Source organism: Mixophyes fleayi, chromosome 5, assembly GCF_038048845.1.
Source record: "Mixophyes fleayi isolate aMixFle1 chromosome 5, aMixFle1.hap1, whole genome shotgun sequence".
Lineage (NCBI taxonomy): Eukaryota > Metazoa > Chordata > Amphibia > Anura > Limnodynastidae > Mixophyes > Mixophyes fleayi.
Window position 1 is genome coordinate 220,012,848 of NC_134406.1, and position 23,561 is coordinate 220,036,408.

Here is a 23,561-nt window from a genome sequence, read left to right on the forward strand (position 1 = left end):
CAGAATATATTCTACAGATATCTATTTGTATAGATATGTGTAAGGCAAAGCTGATGTAAAGCACTCATCCCTCAAAACCATGTCTAGGGCAGAGTACCCACACATAGAGAGCAGCCTGTCAGTCACACACAGTATACTGCTGATAGAGAGCAGCCTGTCAGTCACACACAGTATACTGCTGATAGAGAGCAGCCTGTCAGTCACACACAGTATATACTGCTGATAATGAGCAGCCTGTCAGTCACACACAGTATACTGCTGATCAGTGTCTGTGAGGTAAAACTGCTCAGGAGTTTCTTCAACTGTCTACTGTCCAGTTCCGTGAATTGGTGTCAAAGTTTTTATCTATTTAAGCGCCAACTCCATGCGCCCTCGTACAACCCCATGGTAGCAGTGTCCCCCAGAGTGGATGAAGGAGAAATAAACCTTATATAAAACGTTACATCCTCCTTCCCCCACTCCCCATAAAAAAAAAAAAACCTCACCCCATGAGGACAGAAGTATGTGTACCACTACTAATCCGGGGTATGCCCATTCAATGCAGTGAGATTGGGGGAGTGAGTCATGCCCCTCCCTGTAACACATCCACCCGGCCTACTTCTGAAATAACATATCCCCTCTCTGTAGTGATTTTTTTTCTCCTTTCTCTCAGTGTGGCTGTGTACCTAAATAGCCACAGTGAGACCTAGTACAATAAGTGACAGATAAATAGGGACCTAGGACTCTAGTGTAGTATTACTGTCCCATATTTTCCTGTATCTGTCCTACGCCCTATGCACTGCCAAAAATAGCCTTGTAGGACATATTTTGTGCACCAATACAAGTAGATGTTTAAACAGAAAGGTCTTCACATACACGTATACACTAATTAAAGAGGAGAGTATTTTAAAATAAATAATCCACTAAATACATGTACAATTATTGGTCTTACATACCATTCTAAAACAAATACTGGACATAAATATGCCTTTGATAGACATTATACAACATGTACAAAATATGAAAACTGGCCTGTTGGTGGAACTACTTCTGTTAATAGTAGTTGGAAGAGGAATACCTACTTCATCATACAGTTTAGCTGCTTTTGCATAGTCAGATTTTGCTTCAGCACTTAAAGCAATTTGGGTAATGCTTTTTGTTCCAATCTTTCCACTGAAAATCCCTCGAAGGACATCGTAGTCACCAATAGAGCGATACAGCCTTAAAAAAATACATAGAATGTATGTATGATGCTATTGTTTATTCAAAAATGTTTTTTTCATATTTTAACAGAAAATGGAGCTTAAGTTGCTTTTATCATTCTCTACAAAATAAAAATACATAAAAAAACAAAAATTCTGTGAAACAATTCAAGTACAGAGAGAAAGATACACAGCTGAAACTGTGCAAGTGAATCATAGTACACTTATTAATACCTGCCAGTCTACCCTTGATGGAAAGATTACGTGTAGGAAAAAAAATACACACACATTGTCCATGAGTCTGTCTTACCTGGCAAGCTGTATCCATCTCAGAACATCTGGAGGAGGGTCTGTCCTTCCCCGCTTCTTCTTCGCTGGAGGTTCCTCTAGTGGTGTGATATGCTGCAGACCTTTCTCAAGCAGTAGGATACCCAGTGGTTGTTGCAGGCTTTCTATGCTGCTCGTGCTCACACTTGCTGGGTTCAGAGCAAGGAGCTCAACATGATGGTAACACATATCCTGAAAGATAAATATATACATGTTGTTGGTTTTTAAAAACATTAGCCCAAGAAATAAAACAAAATAATCAGCCATATGAAGGATACAACTAAATTATTAAATTCCATCCTTAAGAGGCAAGGCAAACTAGCACCAGTCAATAACAATACTATAAGAAGAAAGGACTCACAGCCTTGTGTAAAGCTCCTAAATGCTACATAGGATGGCAGTGTGTCTTATTTTATGCCTACATTATAGTAGACTTGACTCAAGACTTCTTAGCACCTAGACAGTCATGGCTTCATTATGGTGAGAAAGTCCTAAGACAGAAGGGCTGCAGTAAGTAAAATACATTATGCTATAACAAATGATGAAACCACTTCAATCATGGAAATTCCTTTTGCTTTTCTTTTGTTACGGAGTCTCAAGTAAAGTGCCAGAGGAGGGAAAACAGAATCAGTCTTGAACGTCTACAGGTTGAGCAAAGCGCCCACGGAGTACATTTGTTTAGCAAGACAATGCACAACACCGACTTAGGCTGTAGAACCAGCCTGGGTACAATGAATATACTCCTGAATCCAGAAAAATGTGCCTGCAGGTGTTCATCTCTTGAAATGTAAAGCACATATGAAAAGATTATTTGTTATCCCAAAACATTATCATCACTTTCTCAGCCAGTATGTTGACATTTCATAATTGTGACATTATGTATGATGCTTTTGGTTACAACAGGAACTCAAACCTTCCAAAAATTCTACACAGTTCTGTTAGTACAAAGTTATACCTAGGAGAACAGTCTATCAAATGATTATTTTGGAGTACGTTCCATGTATACAATAAAAGCAGACCTATTTAATATAAGTTAATGCTCTCTATTTACATTGCACTTATTTTAAATATTCCTTTTAAAAATGTTTAAAAAACTATTTTACAGCTTCAAATTAATCTAAAGTTATTGGACTATTCAATGAAATGGTATGCAGTCTAAAAAATCCCAAAACAAAACAAAAAAATAATCACTCCAGGGTGGAATCACATAAATTTGCACGAACATAAAAGGATTTAAAGAGGAACTCCAACTCCAGAAACCCATCAGTTGAGACTGGTTCATTATTTTTGGCACCAGATCAACAAATCTGCTGTGTATATACAAATGCATCCAAAGTAGATGTCTGGGCATATAAAAAAAAAAAAAAAAGAAAAAAAAATGATCTGCCTGGACAACAGAATTCTTGAAAATAATTCTCCAAGCGCAAACAATTTATGCTTGGAAAGAGAAAAGTTTTTCTTTAAGCTGATACCTGCATGGCTTTGTAAAATATTGCCATTGTTCAACGTTCATCTTCCACTACAGCATCTACAATGATTTGGTATTTTTCAAAGTACACTGGGTTCACCTAAATATCATCCAACATAGTATTTACAACTGCATAGCAAGTACCATTGTAAAAAAAAGTCTGCAGTTCCATTGGCCACATGGCGATTTAAAATAATACGGGTTGTCCCTCTACAACAGTGTTTCCAAACCCAGCCCTCAAGTACCCCTAACAGTGCAGGTTTTCCAGGTCACAAATGAAATAATTAGTATAACCTGTGGATCTTTCAAAATGTGTCAGTCAGCAATGAATACACCTGTGCTTCAGCAAAGAGATATGGAAAACATGTACTTTTAGGGGACCCTGAGGACTGGGTTAGAAAAACACTGCTGTACAATGCGGCTCTATCAAAATACATTTCAACAACTACTGAAGAATGATATCAAATTCTTGTGCTTTTGCACATCTGACAATCTCCACTGGCCACATCTCTTCTTTATAGACCTGGAGAAAAAGAGCAGGGAGTGTAACATATGCACTACATTATGGAGATCTAAAGTAACAATAGTGGCTGCACAGTTAGTAAGTGCTATCGTATCACTTTAGAGGCAGCTGTTGTGCAGTACTAATGCCTCACTCCTCGATGTACCTCACTGGCCTAAGGACCTGAAGAGAGGGAAGTAATGCAAACTGTCAGCTGTGCAGGCATGATCTTTGTGAGTGCAAGACCAAAAACAGGGACCTGAGGTATTTGTGTAGTATCTCAGAGGACTGTGATAATACATTCTTCATATGGCGTATTATATCTTATAATAATATGAGTATTTTCAGTCATATATGTCGCAAAGTAAGTGAACCGCTAGCTATGTTTACAATGTAAGAGACAGATCTATTGGCCCATACTTTTAATCCGGGCAATCTCATGATAACTTTTGTGGTCTGTAACAATTTTGAAACTGTCAGTTGCTGTCACTTATATAAACTGTCTTTAGATAAAAAAAGTACAAAGGGTGTATTTGAAACACCATGTGACAGACAATTAGAACTAAGCAACAAAGAAAGAGAAAGTTGGATAAATTGGTGCACAAGATAGATTTACGTATTTTTTTCTTTGTACTCCCTGATATCAAGAAAGTATCTTTTATTAGTAACAATGTACAAATGTAAATAAACAAAAAGCATCAAAATTTGTGTTTGTGTGAAAATAAAGTGATTTTAAAATACTGTGTGAGTCTATTCTTATCCTTTGTAATGGAAGCAGGGTATGATATTCTCCTCAGTATTAGATAATTTGGCTAATCTCCAGTAAGAATAATAAAATTCACGATTAGGCACAAAGTTACTATAGCAACTACTGGCTCAGAAAAGCACAATAAAACTGTCAGTTATTATTCAATCGTAAGTGTCTACTCATAGTCTGAGCCTATTTCAATCACAGCAGCTGTTATGCTTAACAGATGCAGCTCTAAGATTAAATGGTGATGGGGTGATTTGCTATCTTCCTACTGGAATCTAACTTGGGGTTTGGGCAAAATCGCCTATTATCAAAATCTCCATTGCCTCTTATTCCCATATTAGGCAAGTAGAAATTTGGCTGAAAAAAAGCTACACAGTGAAACGCGCGTCGGCTTTTACTGTGTGTGACATTTCTCCTTTCCTTCTTTCTGTTGGTTGGTGGTTGTACCTCCACAAATATTTAGAATATAGTAATACTTTTGAATACCTGGGACAAACCACAAATATATTCATTACAATATGTAGAGCTTATAGTCTGCTTAACTCATCACTACTACGATTTATTTCATATATTTTGAAGACAATTAGAACTGGTAGAAGGTAGGATTTACACATGTACTTAGACAAGTGTGAATGTCTTTATTATTCCTACCTGTACACATGCAATGAACGGTGGGAAGTAGGACACAGTGCTGCTCAAGAAACGGTTGAACTGATCCAGCAGCTTAGTAGCAACACTGTTCATTAGGGAGGGACTGTTGGTCTTCATTTCCTCCAGGATCCCAGAAAACAAAACACTGAATAGTTGTTTCGCTAGAGTTGGGTCTCTCTAAACAAGAGAAGAAAACTAGTTTTAGTTCAGCATGGTTGTAATGATGCCATTTTTTTCAGGTCATTAAGCATATGATAAATGGCCAATATAATCTGATGAAAAAGGATTACAATTATTATATTTAATATCCAGAACATTTACCATTTAAAATGCATTATTATCTATTCAAATCCCTAGTTTATTAAGTTTATTTGTATTATTTTTCTAAAATTATATCCAAATTTGATCTAATAACAATATAATAGTTCAAATAGAGAGGATACAACGGGCACACATAGTATATATGTCAAATATATTAAACAAATAGAAGGTTAATATGTACGCATAGGGAATGCACCTTGCCATATGAACAGTTTCCATATTATCTTGAAAAAAGAAAGAATTAGACTAACTATGCGCAAAATATAAAAAGAGTTGGGTGTCTATGGTTTCAATCAGTAAGTATATCATTCGGTCCTATCGCATATCTAGAATGAATCAAATTTTAGAACAGTTTCTACTCGAACACATACAATTGTCAGGTCATGCCATTTCATTTACAAGCATAATCCAATCTTCTATTTTAGGGGGGCTATTTGCTATCCAAGTTGTAGCTATATATACTTTTGTCAGCATTATTACATTAATTAATAATTGCCTGGTTGTTCTATTTATAACATCCTTCATATACAGACCAAAACGTCACAGACCCAGATCTAGCGGTGGGATAAAGATGCCAGTTTCAGCAATGCACATGTGAACTTTGCTAGAACCTTTGTACCATTGAGAACTCCCAGAGCAGGTGCCAGAAGGAACATGGCCTACAACATTTAGGACAAAGTAGGCTCATCTATCCCCAAAATTGGCCATCCTTGTAGGGGTATAATAAACCCCTATGCATAATATCAAATTGGATCAGTTGAAATTTAATAGTAACGTTGACTACCAATCAGTACACAATATGATCTACCATTTCTCGTCCTGTAGGTTTCCTCACTCCATCACCCACTTAGCTCTAAGGCCCACCAGGGCATCCCATATTTGGATTGGGTGGAAAGATCTAGGTAAAGAGCAAAACTGTCAAGGTGCCTGGAGACATTGTAGAGAAATGCTTGGCGGGTGTGTCCTCTTAAACTGGTGTTAGTATGTCAAAAAAATTAAAAATATATTATAGAAAGGTGGAAAAAACAGACCTGTGCTAGGGCCTGCAAAGGTGCAATAAGCGCTCTGTATGCAATCTGGATATCCGGCAAGTCTCCATGTCGATAACTTCTATAAAGAATGACTTGAGCATCTTGCTTCATCTTTTGTTCAACTTTAATTGCCTTGAAGAAAAAGGAAACATTAAACACTTGTTTTTATAGTCTATATATTAGTAGAAGAGCTACTAGAAGCCCATATTTGAGATGAGCATGCGGTTACTGATCTTATTGTATATTTTATAGCAAAAACTAAGGGGAGCCTAGGTAAGGATTTGGAGAGGAGAGCAGCATTGTGATTTATCAAAGGTTTGAATATACAAGACAGCAGTATCTTTGACTAAACAGAAGACGATAGTGGAATGGGTGCTCTATATAGTGGAAGGGAAAGTATGCTCTAATTTTCTTTCACTCTACTTTGTACAGTAAAGCAAGGGAATCAGTAACCATATGCGTTTAATAGGACAAAACCAACCTTTTCTCTTTTCTGTTCCGCCACTCCCTTTCTTGCATAAATGATACTTAGCTTCTCTTGGTCTTTCAAGAAACGCCTTCGCAATCTCAAGATTGCTGATCTTTCTTCTGCGTCTTGATCACAACATATTAACAAAAAGGTTAATATATACAATAATACCGTATATTTATATGCTTATCAAAAAGATTAAATTGCAAATAAAACCAACAGATATTGAAATATGTAGCAAAATAATATACCCAACATAAACAACTTTTTATGCTGTAGTTATCTAAATGCTGCAAATTATACAGTCTTAGTTAAATGTAACTGCCTGCATCTGTATCATCAATATGGACAATAAAGTTAAAACATATCCCTGTTTATGACTCCTCTAAACCAGGCTTGTCCAACCCACGGCCCGCGGGCCACATGCGGCCCAGCACGCTTGTAAATGTGGCCCAGCAGGAGTTTTGGTTGTGGCAAGGGGGCAGCGCTGTTATTGTAAAAAAAAAAATCCTGCAAAAAAAAGAAAAGAAAATACTTACCTTGCGGTCACGTCAGCTGGTACTGCGGCTCCCTTCCTTGTCTCTTCCTCCGTGCGGCGCTCGCAGTGAATGCCGGGCGTGATGTCATCACGCCCAACATCCATTGCGGAGCGCAGCACAGAGGAGTCACCCGCGCGAGAAGAACAATCAGCAGCACAGAATTGGAGAAAAGAAGAGAAGAGGACAGGGGAAGAAGCCTATTATAAGGCAAGATTTTTTCATTATTTCAAGGGACGCTGACCAGTGAATAAAAGTCACCTGGTCCTGGAGCATCAAGGACCTTATCTCCCTGCTACATACTTCTACTTGTAATACTAATGGGGCATTATATATTATTCTCTTTGGCTTATTATAATTTGTTATCTCTTAACTAACATAGTGGTGTAATTAGCAAAACAGGTCACAATTTGGGGTCACAGTGATGTATATGTCAGGTACCGCAGGCCTGGTCAGGGCACCCTGATATACAATGCCTGGCTTAAATGCACTTTATTGATATTGCATCGAAACAATACAAAAAGTGATTATAGTATAATAACTAGAGAGGATTTTTTGAACAGGGCGATTGAAAGGTAAGTATAGGGGGATTTGAAAAAAAAGTTATATATATGTATATATGTGTGTGTGTGTATATATATATATATATATATATATATATATATATATATATATATATATATATATATATATATATATATATACTTTTTTTCTCATATATATATGTTAACTATGTTTTCTATGGTTTTTTGGATGATCAGCTATCATTAGTGTTAGTGTATTTTATGTGCGGCCCAAACCAACTCGTCGTCTTCCAATGTGGCCCAGGGAAGCTAAAAGGTTGGACCCCCCTGCCCTAAACCATGATTAAGATTACACCTATTTAGAATCATTATCATCAGGAGATCCAGATTTGATACAATTGGAATTGCTTAAAATATAACATGGGAAAAAGACATAGAAAACCTATCCCCCCCTCCCCAGCTAATCAAGGTAAATTAAAATGCTATATATTTCAATATGTTAATAAAAGAAACACCCAGATGTCCCCAAAAAATAATCTATAATGTATGGGCAAAACCAATCCAGCACAAAACCATCAACAAAATGGGTCTGAACAGAGGTGTAAAGATATGTGCATTTTTTTCTTTGTTATCTATTTCTTATTAACAGCTATTTATATAGATCCTACATATTCCACAGAGTTTTACAGATAATATTTAATTCACAATGGTCCCTGTCCCAGTGGAGCTTTCAATTATGTGGTTTGGTCACTGCAAAATTGCATTTTTGTGCAACATACACACATTTTGTAAGTGCTAATTTTCACCAACACAGAACTAATAGTCAAGAAGTCAGGACATCTTAGGCTATTGGTTAGGATGGATACTATTACTTACAGCTACCTGGAAACCTGCACAAAGGGAGAAAGGGAGGGTAAGTGCTAGGTAACATGGGTGCGGTGCAGGTGTTATTGTTAAATGTGGAGGGCTTTAGGGGAATGAGGAAGTAACACTAAATGCGTTACAGCACTGGTTCCCAAACTGTGCGCCAGGGCTCCCTGGGGTGCCAAGGCAATCACACAGGGGTGCCGCAGCCAGGACTGGTGGTAAGCAAGACTGGGCACTACTTGGTAATTATTTTGGCTTAACGGTGCCTTGAAAAAATTATGGGAACCCTAAGGGTGCCTCGAACTGAGAAAGTTTGCGATCCATGCATTACAGAGATACTTGAGAATTTACCTCCTCTTTGCATTTGGTCTTTACCAGCCAACAGACTACATGGGACATGGTAGAGCAAGCTTTTGGCACAGATTTGTCGCTACCACAATCATTGGCTTTTATAAATATCTTGGTGGGTCAGCTTAACCCAAAAGGCAGAGCCTGAAACTGAAAATGGTTCACCACTTGGAGACACATGATAACACAAGCACTTATAACTGGCAAACCCCAACTCATAGATGAAGCAGGAGATACTGAAGCAGCAACTAGAAAGTACATTAAATGGGCTCAGAACCAATGTCAATGTATGAGAAAGTGATGACCTACTTACAACAAAATCAGTCAACAAATACGAAAAAAATGCTGTCTGGCTTTCCATTCTAACTGGATTAGGAATGCTAGTCTCATTTGAATAGTGCAAAGCCAGACACTTAGTTTAAAGACAGGTTCTTTTTTTGATATGTCGCCACCAGAGGGCAATGTAAAAGTTAACAATAATTTGTAAATAAACACTATTATGGTTACCAAACATTGTCAATAAAATTTGCATTTGGATATTTTTAGTCTGTAGGCTGAATTAACACAACACAAATGCAGAAGAGCAAATTATAGCTCTCTCACCTTTGCTGTCCGATTCATTTCTTGAAAGTCCCAGCTTCTGTTTTCCAAAATTAGGCCCCAAAGGTTTTAATGGCCCTCTACGTGCTTTTTCACTCCTTTTACTTGTAAACAACAATGTGGATGACATGGACTCAGAGGAAGAGTCAACATTGTAATCTGCCAGTGTGTCAATGCTGCTTCCGGTCAGCCAGTTAAATGAATTTCTGCCACCTAGCGTGATGAATAAAGTAGAAAGAGAATATTATTAGCTATAAAGTTGCTCTCAAGATGTTTTATTAAACATCCATGTGAATGTATTATTTAATAGATATCACATTTTTTCCCCAATACTTTTTATTGGAGCACTCAAAAAAATAACGGTATTCAATTGCTAGCAAGATCCCCGGAAAACTAGCGCTCTAAGGGACATATTCAATTGTTGAATATCCCCGCGGTGTTAAAACTATTACCGGTATTACGGTAATGGTAAACTGGATTTCAGCCGGCAGCTCCCCGACGGTAATAGTGCACGCGCCGCAAGATTTTTGGCTATAACGCCAACAATTGAATATGCCCCAAAAAATATTAGCGTTAATACTGTAATTACTCGCTGAATTTCATGGGAGCTGCGAGATGAAATTCAGCGAGTAAACTACCGTATTAACGGTATTTACGCGCATATTACCGTATTAACGCTAATATATTTTGAGCGGTCGTTTTTCCGGGGATCTCGCTAACAATTGACTACCCCCCTAAGTGGCGTATTCAATTGTTAGCGGTAACGCTAATAAACGAGCGCTCAAAAAATCTTAGCGTTAATACGGTAATTATTTGCGGAATTTCAGCTCGCTGGTCCCTGAGCTGCGAGCTGAAATTTCGCAAGTAAACTACCGTATTAACGCTTTTCGCGCGCAATATTACCGTATAAACGGTAATATTTTTGGAGCGCTCGTTTTTTAGCGTTAACGCTAACAACTGAATACGCCCCAAAGAGCAAGTTGGCAATGAACCATCCAGCAATGCTTCACCAGGAATTAAGTACACAGACTCATGTGTAGAAAATTACCTAAACTAGTAAACCCAATTTATAAAGTAAAACGAGGAACATCAAATCAGCAATATCCAACTAAAACATAAAGCAGAAAAAAACAAAACAAATACACATATAAAAAGGAGGAAATAGTGAATGGAATAGAAGGTAAAGTTCCAAGAGACAAGCATATAATTGCAATGTTTGGAAAACAACAAAAAATGAAAAGCCAATCATAAAACTCAAACTAGTCTGTTCAAAACCACTGGAGCTCATCAGTGACAATCATGTGTATTTTAGATCTCAATGGAAAGGTATTTTTTTTCATGCTCACACATCCAGCACACTTTATAGACAAATAATGGAGTACCTTTCCCTTTGGCAGCAAGAGCACATCTCACTGCAGCAAGGACATGTGAGCTAATTTGTTCTACATTTTACAGAGGACTGATAAAGGCAAACAAGGAGCTTAAACATAATATATATTGCAATATTTCACACATTTTGAAAACTGGAACAGGACCATTAAGAATGATATTGGCTGATATTCTACCAACATTGTAGGTTAAACAGTCTCGGCAAACAAACCGCTCAGAGATTCCATGTGTGAAACACTGCATAAGGCGTAATCATCTTTTAACATTATCTCCATGTTTATACATCTAGGACCATTACACTTAAAGCAAGAGGCATTCCTATCTCCTCTCAGCATGCCACCGTAGTGTGAAAGTTTGCAATCATGCTATAAAAATGCACAGCTTAGACATGAGTCCACACTCAAACATCACACATTTTAAGTATGCAAATCCACTCAAAAATTGTATAGGATTGGATACAATAGAGGACAAAAACAAACAACAAAGGATATCAGCGAATACTGAGACCTTAAAACCTATTTTGCATATTTTGGCACCCGAAATATCAGGTGAGGGTAGGCCAGTGCCATTAATGGCATGAGGCAAAGTGGTGCTAGGGTTTACATACAGACTTCAGATACCACTCATAAAAGAGCCCAAAAAGCATAACCCTGTAGTCAACCTTGTCCAAGCCAATAGAAAGAGCAACCGAAGGACAAACATGGTTAGTACAAAATAAAATAAAGTTAGTACTCTTCTAGGGTATTTGTCAGTTAGTTGCTTGTCTACCTGGGACAAACATGGCCTGGTCGAGTTGCACTATGTTAAGTTGTAGTGCTACAAATTTAGCAAAGATCTTAATATGTCAGATCATTTGTGACACTGGTCTAAATAAGATCTGCAATTGTCATGATATAACCAGTGATAACACAGGTAAATAGAGTAACAATCGCTATCTCTGATGATACACAATCTATTTCCAGCGGCTTGTGGAAACCGCACAGTATGCTTTACATTTTGCCTTCCATCTATAGAACAGATTTTCATACATATGATTTCACATTGTTGTTCCTAGGAAGTGTTTGAACTTGATTTAAAGTATGGTAAATTCCTAGAAATATGGTACAAAATATACAGAAACCTACCAATATTTTGTGTGGGTGTGAACTGATAGTTCTGCTGTGTAGCTCTTAGCTGGGCTTCCCCAGGCTCCAACTCTGACAGAGACCCTTGTGTTCTAGACCCGTAACTACTTTGAGAAGCCTGAGTCTCCACAAACATGGGTGTGAGAACAGTGCTGCGGTGGCGCCAACTGGAATCAACAGTGTAATCCTAAATGAGAACAGTTAAAAAAAAACTCTATTACCAAACATATATCTCAAATAAATATAAATAAATAAAAGTAGGCACGTTACTGTACACTTTACCTGAAACTTGCACTCTGAAAGTGGATGTTCAAACATTTGTCTGATATAATCAGGGCTCCTACTGGTCATCTCAAGCAGCAGGTTTGTGGCCAGGCTTAGGAAGTGCTTTTCGATCTTTGGGGAATATAGAGAACACAACACAGCTAACATACGATCCGTTGTGCCAGCTGGTAATCGTGTTTCAGAGCTCCAGAAGTTCCTGACAATAAGTCTATAATGAAGAACAGGGATCAAATTAAATAAAATATAAAATATTAGACATTCTTTTAAAATAATTTTGTATTTAGTGGATCAATTTAAAAAAAAAAAAAAAAAAGTTGTTTCATGCATTTCTTGCAGACCTCATCCAATGCAGTAGCAAGGACAGTACACTATAAAGAAAAGATAGTACTTAAACTCAACAAAAAAATCACATATAATACATGCAGGTTACTTAACGCTAATACAAATACACAGAGTTCTAGAGAGCTGTGAGTCAGTCCCACACTTACCTTTGCGTTTTCCTGTCACCACAGCTGCTCCCCTTAGGCTGACATCAGAGCAGAGCTTATCCCATGAGCTACTTAAGGCTACTAGTAGAACTTTCCTACCACCCTTATGTTTCCTGTGGTCACTACACTCTTCAATGCAAAGGGTGGTGCCCAGTAAACTTGTTATACACTCACACCATACACCCCCCCCTCCTGATGGCAGTAGGGACACACACACAAAAGCATTATATATACACATGGCTGGGTGGGAGCAACACAGGTTGCTTCAGGAAGCATTAGGGGAAGGAATAAACATGACTAAATCACAGACTAAAGATCAGTAATTGTAACTGGCTAGAGTGGAATAGGAATAGATAGCAGATCTATGGTAGCTTGCTTCCACCTTTATCCACCATACATTTAGAAAATGGTACAGTCAAATCTGGATGAATGGATGGTACAGTCAAATCTGGTGAAGCTGGGAAGGGATAAAGCAGACTGCTTGTCAGATATCTGTGAAGCAGGAATATAAGAAATAAGACAAAGCTTTTGGTTAAGTTTGTTTCAGTATGGAGACTTCTGAATTTGTGGCCAAAGTGTTAGGGTTATCAAATGTGTCTTTCAGATCCTGAAATGAAACAAACACAGAGCTTGTATACTGTATATGTGTTCAGGAATCTATACTCCCCTGGAGTGTGAGAACTGATGGCCAGGGATCAGGGGGAAGGTAGGAAAATGTATGAAATCAAAGAGGGATTTGTGGGATCCATATAGCATTTATTGTTCGATGACCAGGGCAATGCTTTTCTCCAGGATCTGAGAAGAGTTTTAATAGCTATGATGGTTATATTTGAGTATGCATTGCCTAAATAATTTTTTTTTTTTAATGGATGTCCAATCAAGAATATGTTTGGACTACTGAACAATTGACATGAATTTGTTAAAAAGCTGGTCTCCTTAGAATCCTGAATGTTAGAGGCAGAAAGTACTGCTTTGATAAGGCCGTCAAAATAAAGTTGCTGAAAATTATTAATTTATCATTGGTAATATATTCACTTATTCAGACTTCAATTGTTCTGCATAATTGCCTTGCGCTGCATTTCCTTACACTATCTGGATTAAATTTCCTAAGCAGGAGTGTTTATTACAGATTTATATAAGACGTTATCTCGGAGCATTAGCAGCAGAGAAGGAGGATGCTTAAGCTTAGGGAAATGTGAGGCCTGAAGACCATTAAACTTTCTAATAAGTTCGGAGATGGATTAGATCAAGGTCCAGGCAGCGGCAGGTTCAAAGGGGGAAAAATATGATGCGCTTGGGCAATGCCCAGCATCCCACCATTATTTGGAATGGTGAAAAGCGATCTAAGGCGTGTCCTAGTAACAGGGCCCACTCTGGCTTGGTATGGCCAGGAGTTTCTCTCACTCTGAGGGTGCTGTCAGAGGCTGCAGGGACATGAAGGTAGAAAATAAGCTGTCAAGAAGGTAATTTAGTCCAGCATTTCTCAGACATGACTGTACACCTATAAGGTAAGTAGTGTTGCACACATTGTCTTAGGTTCCAGGGAGTTGGACACCCAATCAGAGCACCAGGAAAGGGGATCTGAACATTACTACGCTGCACTCTATGAATGACAAAAGCTAGAAATCTAGTGCAGAACCTGGGGACTTCGCCATTAACCTATCAAGACAGAGCAAACAGCTTTTCCCTGAAATAGCCCACCCCCCTTTCCTCAGTGAGAGAGCTGTTATCTGATAGGGTATCTGTGTACCCCTACTGCAAAATGAGATGTATTAATTTACCCCAGATGAAGAAATTCATAATAACAAAAATTGCTGGAGGAGAGTAATAAAGGGAATCAAATTATCTTCCAGAAAATTGATTCTAGTACAGAATGTGAGCTATTTAAATGAGGATCTGCTCTAGTGTCAGCGCCACTGCATGGCTCCAGTTGGAACATAAACTGGAGGAGTTCCCTTGAAGAACAATCAGAGACAAGGCAGCTGAGACAAACAGATCTAGATCTGTTAAATACAGCTGCCAACAAATAATGCATTTTAATATGTTACCGTATCCCAGAACATGACTAAGAGGAGAATAAAAATGGAGTGGTTAAAAGCTCAATAGTTCTCAAGAGTAGGGTAGAGAAACAAGAGAGCAGCAGAAAATTACTGGAAATTTATATTAATCCTATTTTAAATCTTTGAAAACTAGCAGCTGTCATTGCATGTCTATTCCAAAAGAATGCATTATATGTAACAAATTTTGCAGTGGCCGAGCACCTCCACTACAGATTATATTTGATCTGCATACAGAGGGTTTAAAACAGTGTTTCAATGTATCCCTAACTGAATAGGCTATTTTACCAGAAATCAAACAATCATTCAATCTGAATTAACAGGATTACTTGAAACATGATTTTATCATTTACTACAATAGGAACCCAAAATGAAGAATGTGGTGGGTTTTATGGATGAGAAAACTAATACAATGGTGTTTGAATGCATTTTTATACCATTTTTTATTATGGAGGAGCCAATGTTCCTGTGACTATCATTTAACACAGTTGTTGCTTCTATACCTGGCTTCAGCTCTCAATTATACATACTACCACAAAGACGTTCATTAAACCAGTTCCTATATGGATGCATTGAAACATATTCTACTAAATAACAAAACCGTTATGATTACATATAATGCAGTATTTTCTGTGTGTTCGATAGCAAGCAAACTTCTTTTGTTTATGCAAATACAACTTACTGGAGTTCTGCATTTTCATCCACTAGTCCTTCAAGCAATGTCTCTTTAGCCATGTTTAAAACATCCTGTGAAGCACTATCTGCCTGGCTCTCTGGGTCTCTGAAAGATCACATGTAAATCATAATTATGCTACAATTCCTGCACTTTAACACTTTATTTGTTATGTGCTTTTGTGGATTAAAAAAACCCCACAATAGAGCATATTTTATTTCATTTAAACCATTATTCATCTGAACAACAAAATACATTATATGCAACTTCTCAAGAGAAGGGTGAGGGCTACTAATGTAAATGTCAAGTATTAGGATTTTTACTTCTCTTTTACCGCATCACACCATACTTAAAAAAAAACATTTACTAAGGAAACAAAACAGCACATAATATTGCAGTGTTGCACTTTTAATGGTCACTATAATGTTAATTTCATAAGCAGATTATAATATTAAATGAATGTTAAATCAAGGGTTTTACCTGTAATTATCATATATCCACATGAGAATTTCATACATACGTTCACGACAAACAGGAAAATTGTGTGAACTAAATGCGGTTACAGATGGCAGAAGTTCTAGTAGCTCAGCAGGTTTCAGTTTGGGTATCATCTTGTATATCATATCTAGGCACACTAGCTGCCTTTCATCATCTCTGAAATTGAAGACGACACCACAATTTGTGATTTGTCACACAACAATGATACTAACTAAATAAGATTATAGGCTTGCTTGATACAAAGTTGGATAAATCTAGGTCCCTTATTGACTAAAAGATGCATTTTGGAGACCAGATCAGGGATTATGAGGGCATGCACTATTTTTATGTAATAGTCACGCAATTAAAAATAAAAAAACAAACAAAAGGCTAGTATAGACAGCATGGGCACACAAAAATAAAAAGTGTGTGTAAAAAGCCTGAACAACAGGCACAGGCGGAAGCCCTTAACGTGAGAACAGTGGGGCACAAAAAAAGAGAAAGTGAAGAGAGAATGGACACTAGACCAGGTGAAGAGGATATGAAATACACCTAATGGGATGAAATATTAACATATTTAATACCAGATCCTCAGAAAGCCAGTAAATATTGGCAGCCTCAATCTCATGGCTAGAGTAAAAAGTTTTTGCAGATGACAGCTCCAGCCCTGGGCATCGAGCATAGTCAAAAATTATAGACAAAAATCGAATAGAATACCTAAGAGGATGAAAAGGCTACTAAATAAGTCTCCATGTTATTACTCAAACACTAGGTATGACCTATGTGTGAAGAAAACGTTAAATATGCACAGTGCTTCAGACCCTTGTTGGTGCCCTGTAAATAAAGGATAATAATAATAATAATAATAATGATAATAATGATAATAATAATAATATTATTATTAATAATAAATTGAAACTTGGTGCATCACCCCGCCATTCATACAACACATCTCAACACATTATGGAAGCACATTGCATTAAGTTTATTTTTCCACAAGTTAAGTCTCAATTACCTCAAAGACTTTTTTTTCCTACTATTAATGCATGTCAAAATTAACATACAAGTTTGTAAAAAAAAAAAAACCTTGTTCCGCAGATTTGACAACAGACTGGTTGCCATAGGCAAAATCTCCACTTTTTCAAACCCGCAGCTTGATAACTTTACCCCTAAATCTCTTTGGGAAAAGGGAGAGCCTGTGATGTGCAAAAGTGTTTGTCTAAATCAACCTATTCTAGAACAAAAGCTAGTTTGACAAAAATAATTAATAACTGGCCAAGGGATTAATGTCTAAAAAGGAAGCATGGGGGTTAACTTGGTGTTTTAAGTCCTGAAAATTTGACAGTTGACAAAATAATTTGTAGGGAAGGACTCTCAGCACCATCCTAAACAAAGGTCCATAATGGACTGAATTAAGGACTTCTCATAACAAATTCTGGTGTCCAAAGGATGAGGGACTGGATTTAGCCTGGTATTTGGCACAGACATAACTGTGGATCACAAAGGTTATGGGGCTGGCGGCCTCCTCTTAGACACAGATTTATGAGAATGAGACATATCTACAGCAAGAAATGGAGACAAACGTAAATCTGTACAAACCTTAAGGGGGTTTAGCCTACACTGCCATCACCGAAGCCTGCTGGAGAGCAAGAGGATTAAAATAAATCACCTCCCTTAAAAGGAAGTTTCTGGCAGCTCAGAAGCCAATCCTTGTCAACAGGTACAATTATATCCTCTGTAAACACTGTTGCAGCAAGCATCGAGATTGGACACAACAGGAACAACTGTGGAGGGAGGCTGTGACATAGGCACGGGGCATTGTAGCACTGGAGACAAGGTGACTACCCAGAAGCTGATGTTATTACAGTGCACCTGCTATTTGGCCCTCTGTGTCATATGGCTGACAGATAGTAGAGGTAGAGTGCGCATCTGACATCCAGACCAAGCTGGCAGGACATTGCAGTGACTGGGATGGGAGGAATGGTAATGCTGTAAGGGTCCACAGCTGTGAATGATTCCTTCTCACAACAGGAGGCCAAGGGTCCACTTGAGCAATGGCAAAGTCAGGGTTGGCAGTGAGGTAAAAAGCCATGTGCCCTCCTCCTACTGAGGAGAAGAAAAGACGTTATGAGGAGGAGGAGGTCATTCATCTTTCAGCAATCTGCTTCCTACAGGGGAAAAACTTTTATTTCCCACTGTTGAAAATGTAATCCCTCTGATCAGCGTACTTTCTGGTAGGCTACTAAGGACATCCCTTTGGGTTATTTATAGTTCAGTTTTCTATTTTTAATTCAAGATTATTAAATTATTAAACATCTGTATTGGACACAAATGATCTGTATTGAGTAAGTGTGCCATGTGTAGGGGAGATTATGTTAAATTGATCTTATATATATATATCTTTGATGTCCATGTGGGTTTTCTCCCACTTTTCAAAGACATACTGATAGGGTAACCGATGTTTGTCTGTTTATATAAACTAGATTGTGAACTACTCAACTCCACTAAGATAGGAACTAACGTACCTGAATACAATTTTTTGATTGTATAGCATTGTTGAATACATTGGCACCTTTTAAATAAAATGATAATATTAATATCGGATTGATCATATATAACATATAGATTGGATATACAGATAAACAAAAAAAACTACAGATTTTCTCTCACCGGTTGCTCATAATTTGCTTGAAATCCTTGTTTTTTAACTCAAAAAAGAGATCTGGCATTTCCTCTGCCCTGGACATTATTATTTCGAGGCATTGGGTCTTGAGAACCCCATGGAGCTTTGGAAGTAGGTACAGAACAATGCTCATAAATCTGCAAATATAAATAGATATAAATATATAACTAAAACAGAATCAAAATAATAGAATCTAAAATCATAGGAGAGGGTTGTACCTTTGCGCAAAGGTGGGGAAGTTCTTTACCACCTTGTTCAAACACATAATAAATTTGTCTTCTTTATTACTGGTGTGATGACGTTTTAATTCTTTCTCCACACAAGTGAACACTGGGCCTTCTGTGACCTTGAATTTAAGAAAAAAAGAAGAAAAGAAAAAAGGACTGAATTTTTTTTTCTTAAAGATAATAGATCACAATGAGATTGCTGAATACTAAAATTAATAGTAACTGAAACAGATGCCAAGCACAGAAATATTTAACACATTAAATAATTGGAATACAAGAAATTTATCTTCAAATGTTCTCACTGACATTGGGTAGGTTTGTCCTCTAAATATGTACCCCTTAGCTGCCCATAAACTCCAGCAGGTAACAGATCAAGGTGACTCCCCACAGGCGCATTCCAGATACCTTAACATGCACTGGTAATAAAAGAACGTCCACATTCTTCGTTCTTGGTAATCCTGATGGACATGAATATCAAAATTCCTATTCTCCGTTCCATCTTTCAGCCAAATCATAAATCCCTCCTTCACCAAGCTTTGAAATCGCCAGGAATCCCATCTCTCTCAGGAAATTTATCTTGATTAGATTATGAGTTTGTATGACAAAATTATCCAATAATATGTTCATTGTAGGAACCTGGTAGAATAGTAGTATGTCATATTAACTTATCTACGTGGTGTACATCTGCATGTGTGAGGACAAGTACCAATCGTGTCTGCATAACAAAGTGAAAGCATTAATATAAACAGTGGTTAGGTGTAGTGAACAGTCAGTATCTAGTAGAAAGTGTTAAACCGCGTTATTACATGCTTGCTAAACCAATTTCTCTGTACTCTTTCCGCTTTTAGTCCTAGGCTGTGCTGCTCACTGAATACGGAGTCTGGGAAAATTTTCATTTGAAATGGCATTGCTGCGAACTTGAACAGGTGGAATGGGGGAATAAATACGGATGATCCTCCGTCCTGTTGGTCAAGGGTATATACCCTCGATTCAACTCTAAAGTGGATACAAGGTGAACCCCTTGTCAAAGTGATTTAACTCATACACTAAGGGTATTAGGTATAGAGGTGTAACCATGATCTCATCACTTGTCAGTGGTAAACTCTAATCTCCCTTACCTCCTTTCTAGTGCAATATCAGACCTCTGGAGTTATTTGTTAAGGAGCTAGATGGGCTTGGATGTCCCGAAATGGATGAGTATTGGCAGTGAATACTGATGGGCCACTAGCTGCCTATAGTCTCTAGCTGCTTGGAGAAGGTCATGGATCTGGTCCGATGCCTGAGTCTCCATCATAGCGTAGCACAATGCAATGACTGTGGCTCCTCTCATATAAAGCTTTTAATACATTAATTGCAGAACTATCTTTAGTTTATATAATTACTGTCTTACCAATTCTACTAAGATTAATATATTGATAACGGTTTGCCGCATACACTAATAACGGACAGTTTATTTGTATCCTTATAATGTAAACAGTACTGCAATGCATTTATGTGATCTGTATGTTTTTCTTTTGTACTTTGTGAATAATATTGTTCAATATAAAAAGATATTTAAAAGTAAAACAAATATGGAAAAAGAGAGTGGGCAGAGTCAGGAACTTCCACAGTAGCTCTAGGCAGGTTTGCAAGAAGAGCCTTGTGATATTCAGGCTGCTGCACTCTCAATCCGCTGAATACAGACTCTTCCGATAACCCAAGATGGATTTTATTAGACAGACGCATTTCTCCTGTGTGTCCCAGGAGGAAAAGTACTACAATAGAGACCTGTGTGCTCCAGTAATGGTAGTAGAAGTATTGCTGCAAAGGGATTTACGCTCATACGCCTGGAACTAAAGTCTTGGGGGAAATTTAAAGATTAGATTTGCCATCCCAGACTTAGTTGTGTCAACACAGAGACAATGCTGAGCCTCCATGGCTCTAGTTGCATGTGGATAAAATAAAACTTCCTAAAACTGAATGAGCAGTTGTAGCTAGGGAGTAACTGGTTTGGATAAACATCAGCAGCAGGGGTTTGGTCAGTGATGGCAAGTTACTGACGTAAACGAAACCCCATAAACCAGTAACTCCCATGTAAAAAAGGCACACATGGCCACACCATCTTTCGATGCTGCTACACTGGTTGTTAACAGGTTACAGAAACTCCCCTCTTTAGATAGGCTCATACTATATACCTTAATATACTGCCACAGCCACCCAATGTTGCTGGTAATATAAGACCTTCCAAGTCCAGCTTCTACTTTGATTCCAACCACAAAACGCATATCTCCAAGTTTTCAAACTCCCTAGGAGACCCACCTCTCTGAGAGAACTAAACTTATTAGGATCAGGAGCATGATGGTGAATGTTACAGACTCTTTAAGGCATCATAAAACCATGATGAACAATACTCTAGTATAGATATTTGTGTGGTTCTTGATACAGTAGTCAAGCAACAACACAGAAAGCATTTTGGAAAGTTTTCAATAAATTATTGTTTATTTTAAAACGTTTTAAATATATTGTAATATAAATGTATCAGAGCATTTTACACGTAAAACATATTATTATTATTTATTTATAAGGCGCCACAGATTCCGTAGTGCCAGATACAGAAGCAAGTAACAAATAGATGAGGTAATACATGTCAGAAGCACAGATGAGTGTGAGTAACGCTATGGGGACTCACATAGAGTGCAGCAAAAGACATGACAGGATGTACGAGGGACAGTAGACAAACGTGGGACAATAGGTAGAGAGGACCCTGCCCGCGATGGCTTACATTATAAAAGGGAGGGGTGGTGAGTGACAGTAGCAACAATTGGGAGAAAAAAATTTAAATGGGAGACGAGGAAGAAGAGGTGATGGATATAATAGTTAGGAGATGGCAGGATAGGCGAGTTTGAAAAGGTGAGTTTTGAGTAAGCGTTTGAACGACTGAAGGTTGGGGGAGAGCCCATTAGGGAGTTCCAAAGTTTAGAGGCAGCACAGCAGAAGTCTTGGAGGCGAGCATGAGGCGGTAATGAGGGGTGAATTGAGGCGGAGATCAGAGGCGGAGCGAAGTGGACAGTTAGGTATGTACCTCGAGACAAGGTCAGAGATGTAAGGGGGAGAAGTGTCGGTAAGGACTTTGTAAGTGAGGGTAAGGAGCTTGAACTGAATTCTGAAACTGATAGGGAGCCAATGAAAGGATTTACACAGAGGAGAAGCGGAAAAGGTGTGGTGGGAGCGGAAGATGAGTCTAGCTTCAGCATTCCGTATGGATTGAAGGTCAGAAGTGCGAGAGTGAGGAAGACTAGTGAGAAGGAGGTTGCAATAGTTGAGACGAGAAATGCTGAGTGAATGGACCAGGATTTTGGTTGCTTCCTGAGAGTGAAAGGGACGGATTTTCATAATGTTACGGTGGCAGAAATGGCAGGATTTGGTGAGGGACTGGATATGAGAGGTAAAGCTGAGGGCTGAGTCAAAGGTGAATCCAAGGCAGCGGGGCTTGGGTGACAGGAGAAAGAGTGATGTTGTCAACCAAGAGGGAGATATTGGGAGGGATAGCAACATTGGCAGAAGGAAAGATAATGAGCTCGAATTTGGAGATGCTGAGTTTCAGAAAGCGCTGTGACATCCAGGTAGTTAAAGCAGAGAGACAGCTAGATACCTTGGTAAGGAAGTCAGGGGAGGAAAGACAGATTTGTGTGTCATCAGCATAAAGATGTTATTGGAGGCCGAATTATTGAAAATTCACCAAGAGAGGTGGTGTAGAGAGAGAAGAGCAGAGGGCCAAGGACAGAGCCTTGTGCGAGTCCAAGAGAAAGGGGAAGAGGGTGGGGGGAGGATAGTCAGAAGCATTATATGAAAATAAAAACTAAAGAAAGCAAAAGAAAATTAACAGGGCAGCCCTAAACAGCTGGGCACTTAAACTAAACTGACTCCTATACAGAAAGTGGGGTATAGAGAGGAAGGAGTTAGGGCTAGTGAACAGAGTTCTTAAAGTGCCTTTAAAGTACCGATCTCCTGTCCCTACTACTTTATACCCCAATGTCCCTGGTGTCCTTCAATAGGAAAATAAAGAAATGTATTGTTTAAACTTATTACTAAGATTGAGGGTAATGTGCAGACCTTTTGAATGTCAGAGGGCAGCTTCACGCAGCCACTGAGGTGTATCAGATTTCCCATTAACGAATTAGGCAGTGTAAAAAAAATACTGATGTCCGAATACCTAGCTATTCAACAATATACATTATTAAAGAATGCTATTGAGATTAAAACTTTGGCCCACAAAGCTTAATGTACAGCCTCCTGAATATAAGGGCCACATGTAAAAAGCCCTAATATCACAATAAGGAAAATAAACACCTCCAACATCAGCTTATCACAAAAATACTTACTTTCTCCTTTTCAGCAATGTAATGGAGGACAAGTCCCAGGACTTCAGCTGCTGCAGCGTAAACTTCTTTAAATCTTGTTAATGCAATATTGTTGGCCAGAGCTTGAAAATACCTAAATAGGAGATGATTGTGAACAGATGCCATACTTTCATATTATTATTTTGACGATAAGATTGCACAGTGACAATTAGAACTACAGTATTCTGAATGTGTCTCAT

At 38.2% G+C, this 23,561-nt stretch overlaps 1 protein-coding gene across 1 annotated transcript in view; it reads right to left on the bottom strand.

Annotated features, from left to right (window-relative positions):
- The window catches only part of PRKDC (protein kinase, DNA-activated, catalytic subunit), a 144,042-nt gene that overhangs the window by 57,242 nt on the left and 63,239 nt on the right, over positions 1–23,561 (bottom strand). The window contains exons 33-45 of the mRNA XM_075213494.1: positions 23,344–23,455; positions 18,974–19,101; positions 18,743–18,892; positions 16,076–16,249; positions 15,605–15,703; positions 12,375–12,585; positions 12,093–12,279; positions 9,583–9,792; positions 6,717–6,829; positions 6,236–6,367; positions 4,884–5,060; positions 1,492–1,700; positions 1,062–1,200 (exon numbers count right to left, since the gene is read on the bottom strand). Coding sequence (XP_075069595.1) covers positions 1,062–1,200; positions 1,492–1,700; positions 4,884–5,060; positions 6,236–6,367; positions 6,717–6,829; positions 9,583–9,792; positions 12,093–12,279; positions 12,375–12,585; positions 15,605–15,703; positions 16,076–16,249; positions 18,743–18,892; positions 18,974–19,101; positions 23,344–23,455 — 2,041 coding nt within the window. The remainder of the gene's footprint in view (positions 1–1,061; positions 1,201–1,491; positions 1,701–4,883; positions 5,061–6,235; positions 6,368–6,716; positions 6,830–9,582; positions 9,793–12,092; positions 12,280–12,374; positions 12,586–15,604; positions 15,704–16,075; positions 16,250–18,742; positions 18,893–18,973; positions 19,102–23,343; positions 23,456–23,561) is intronic.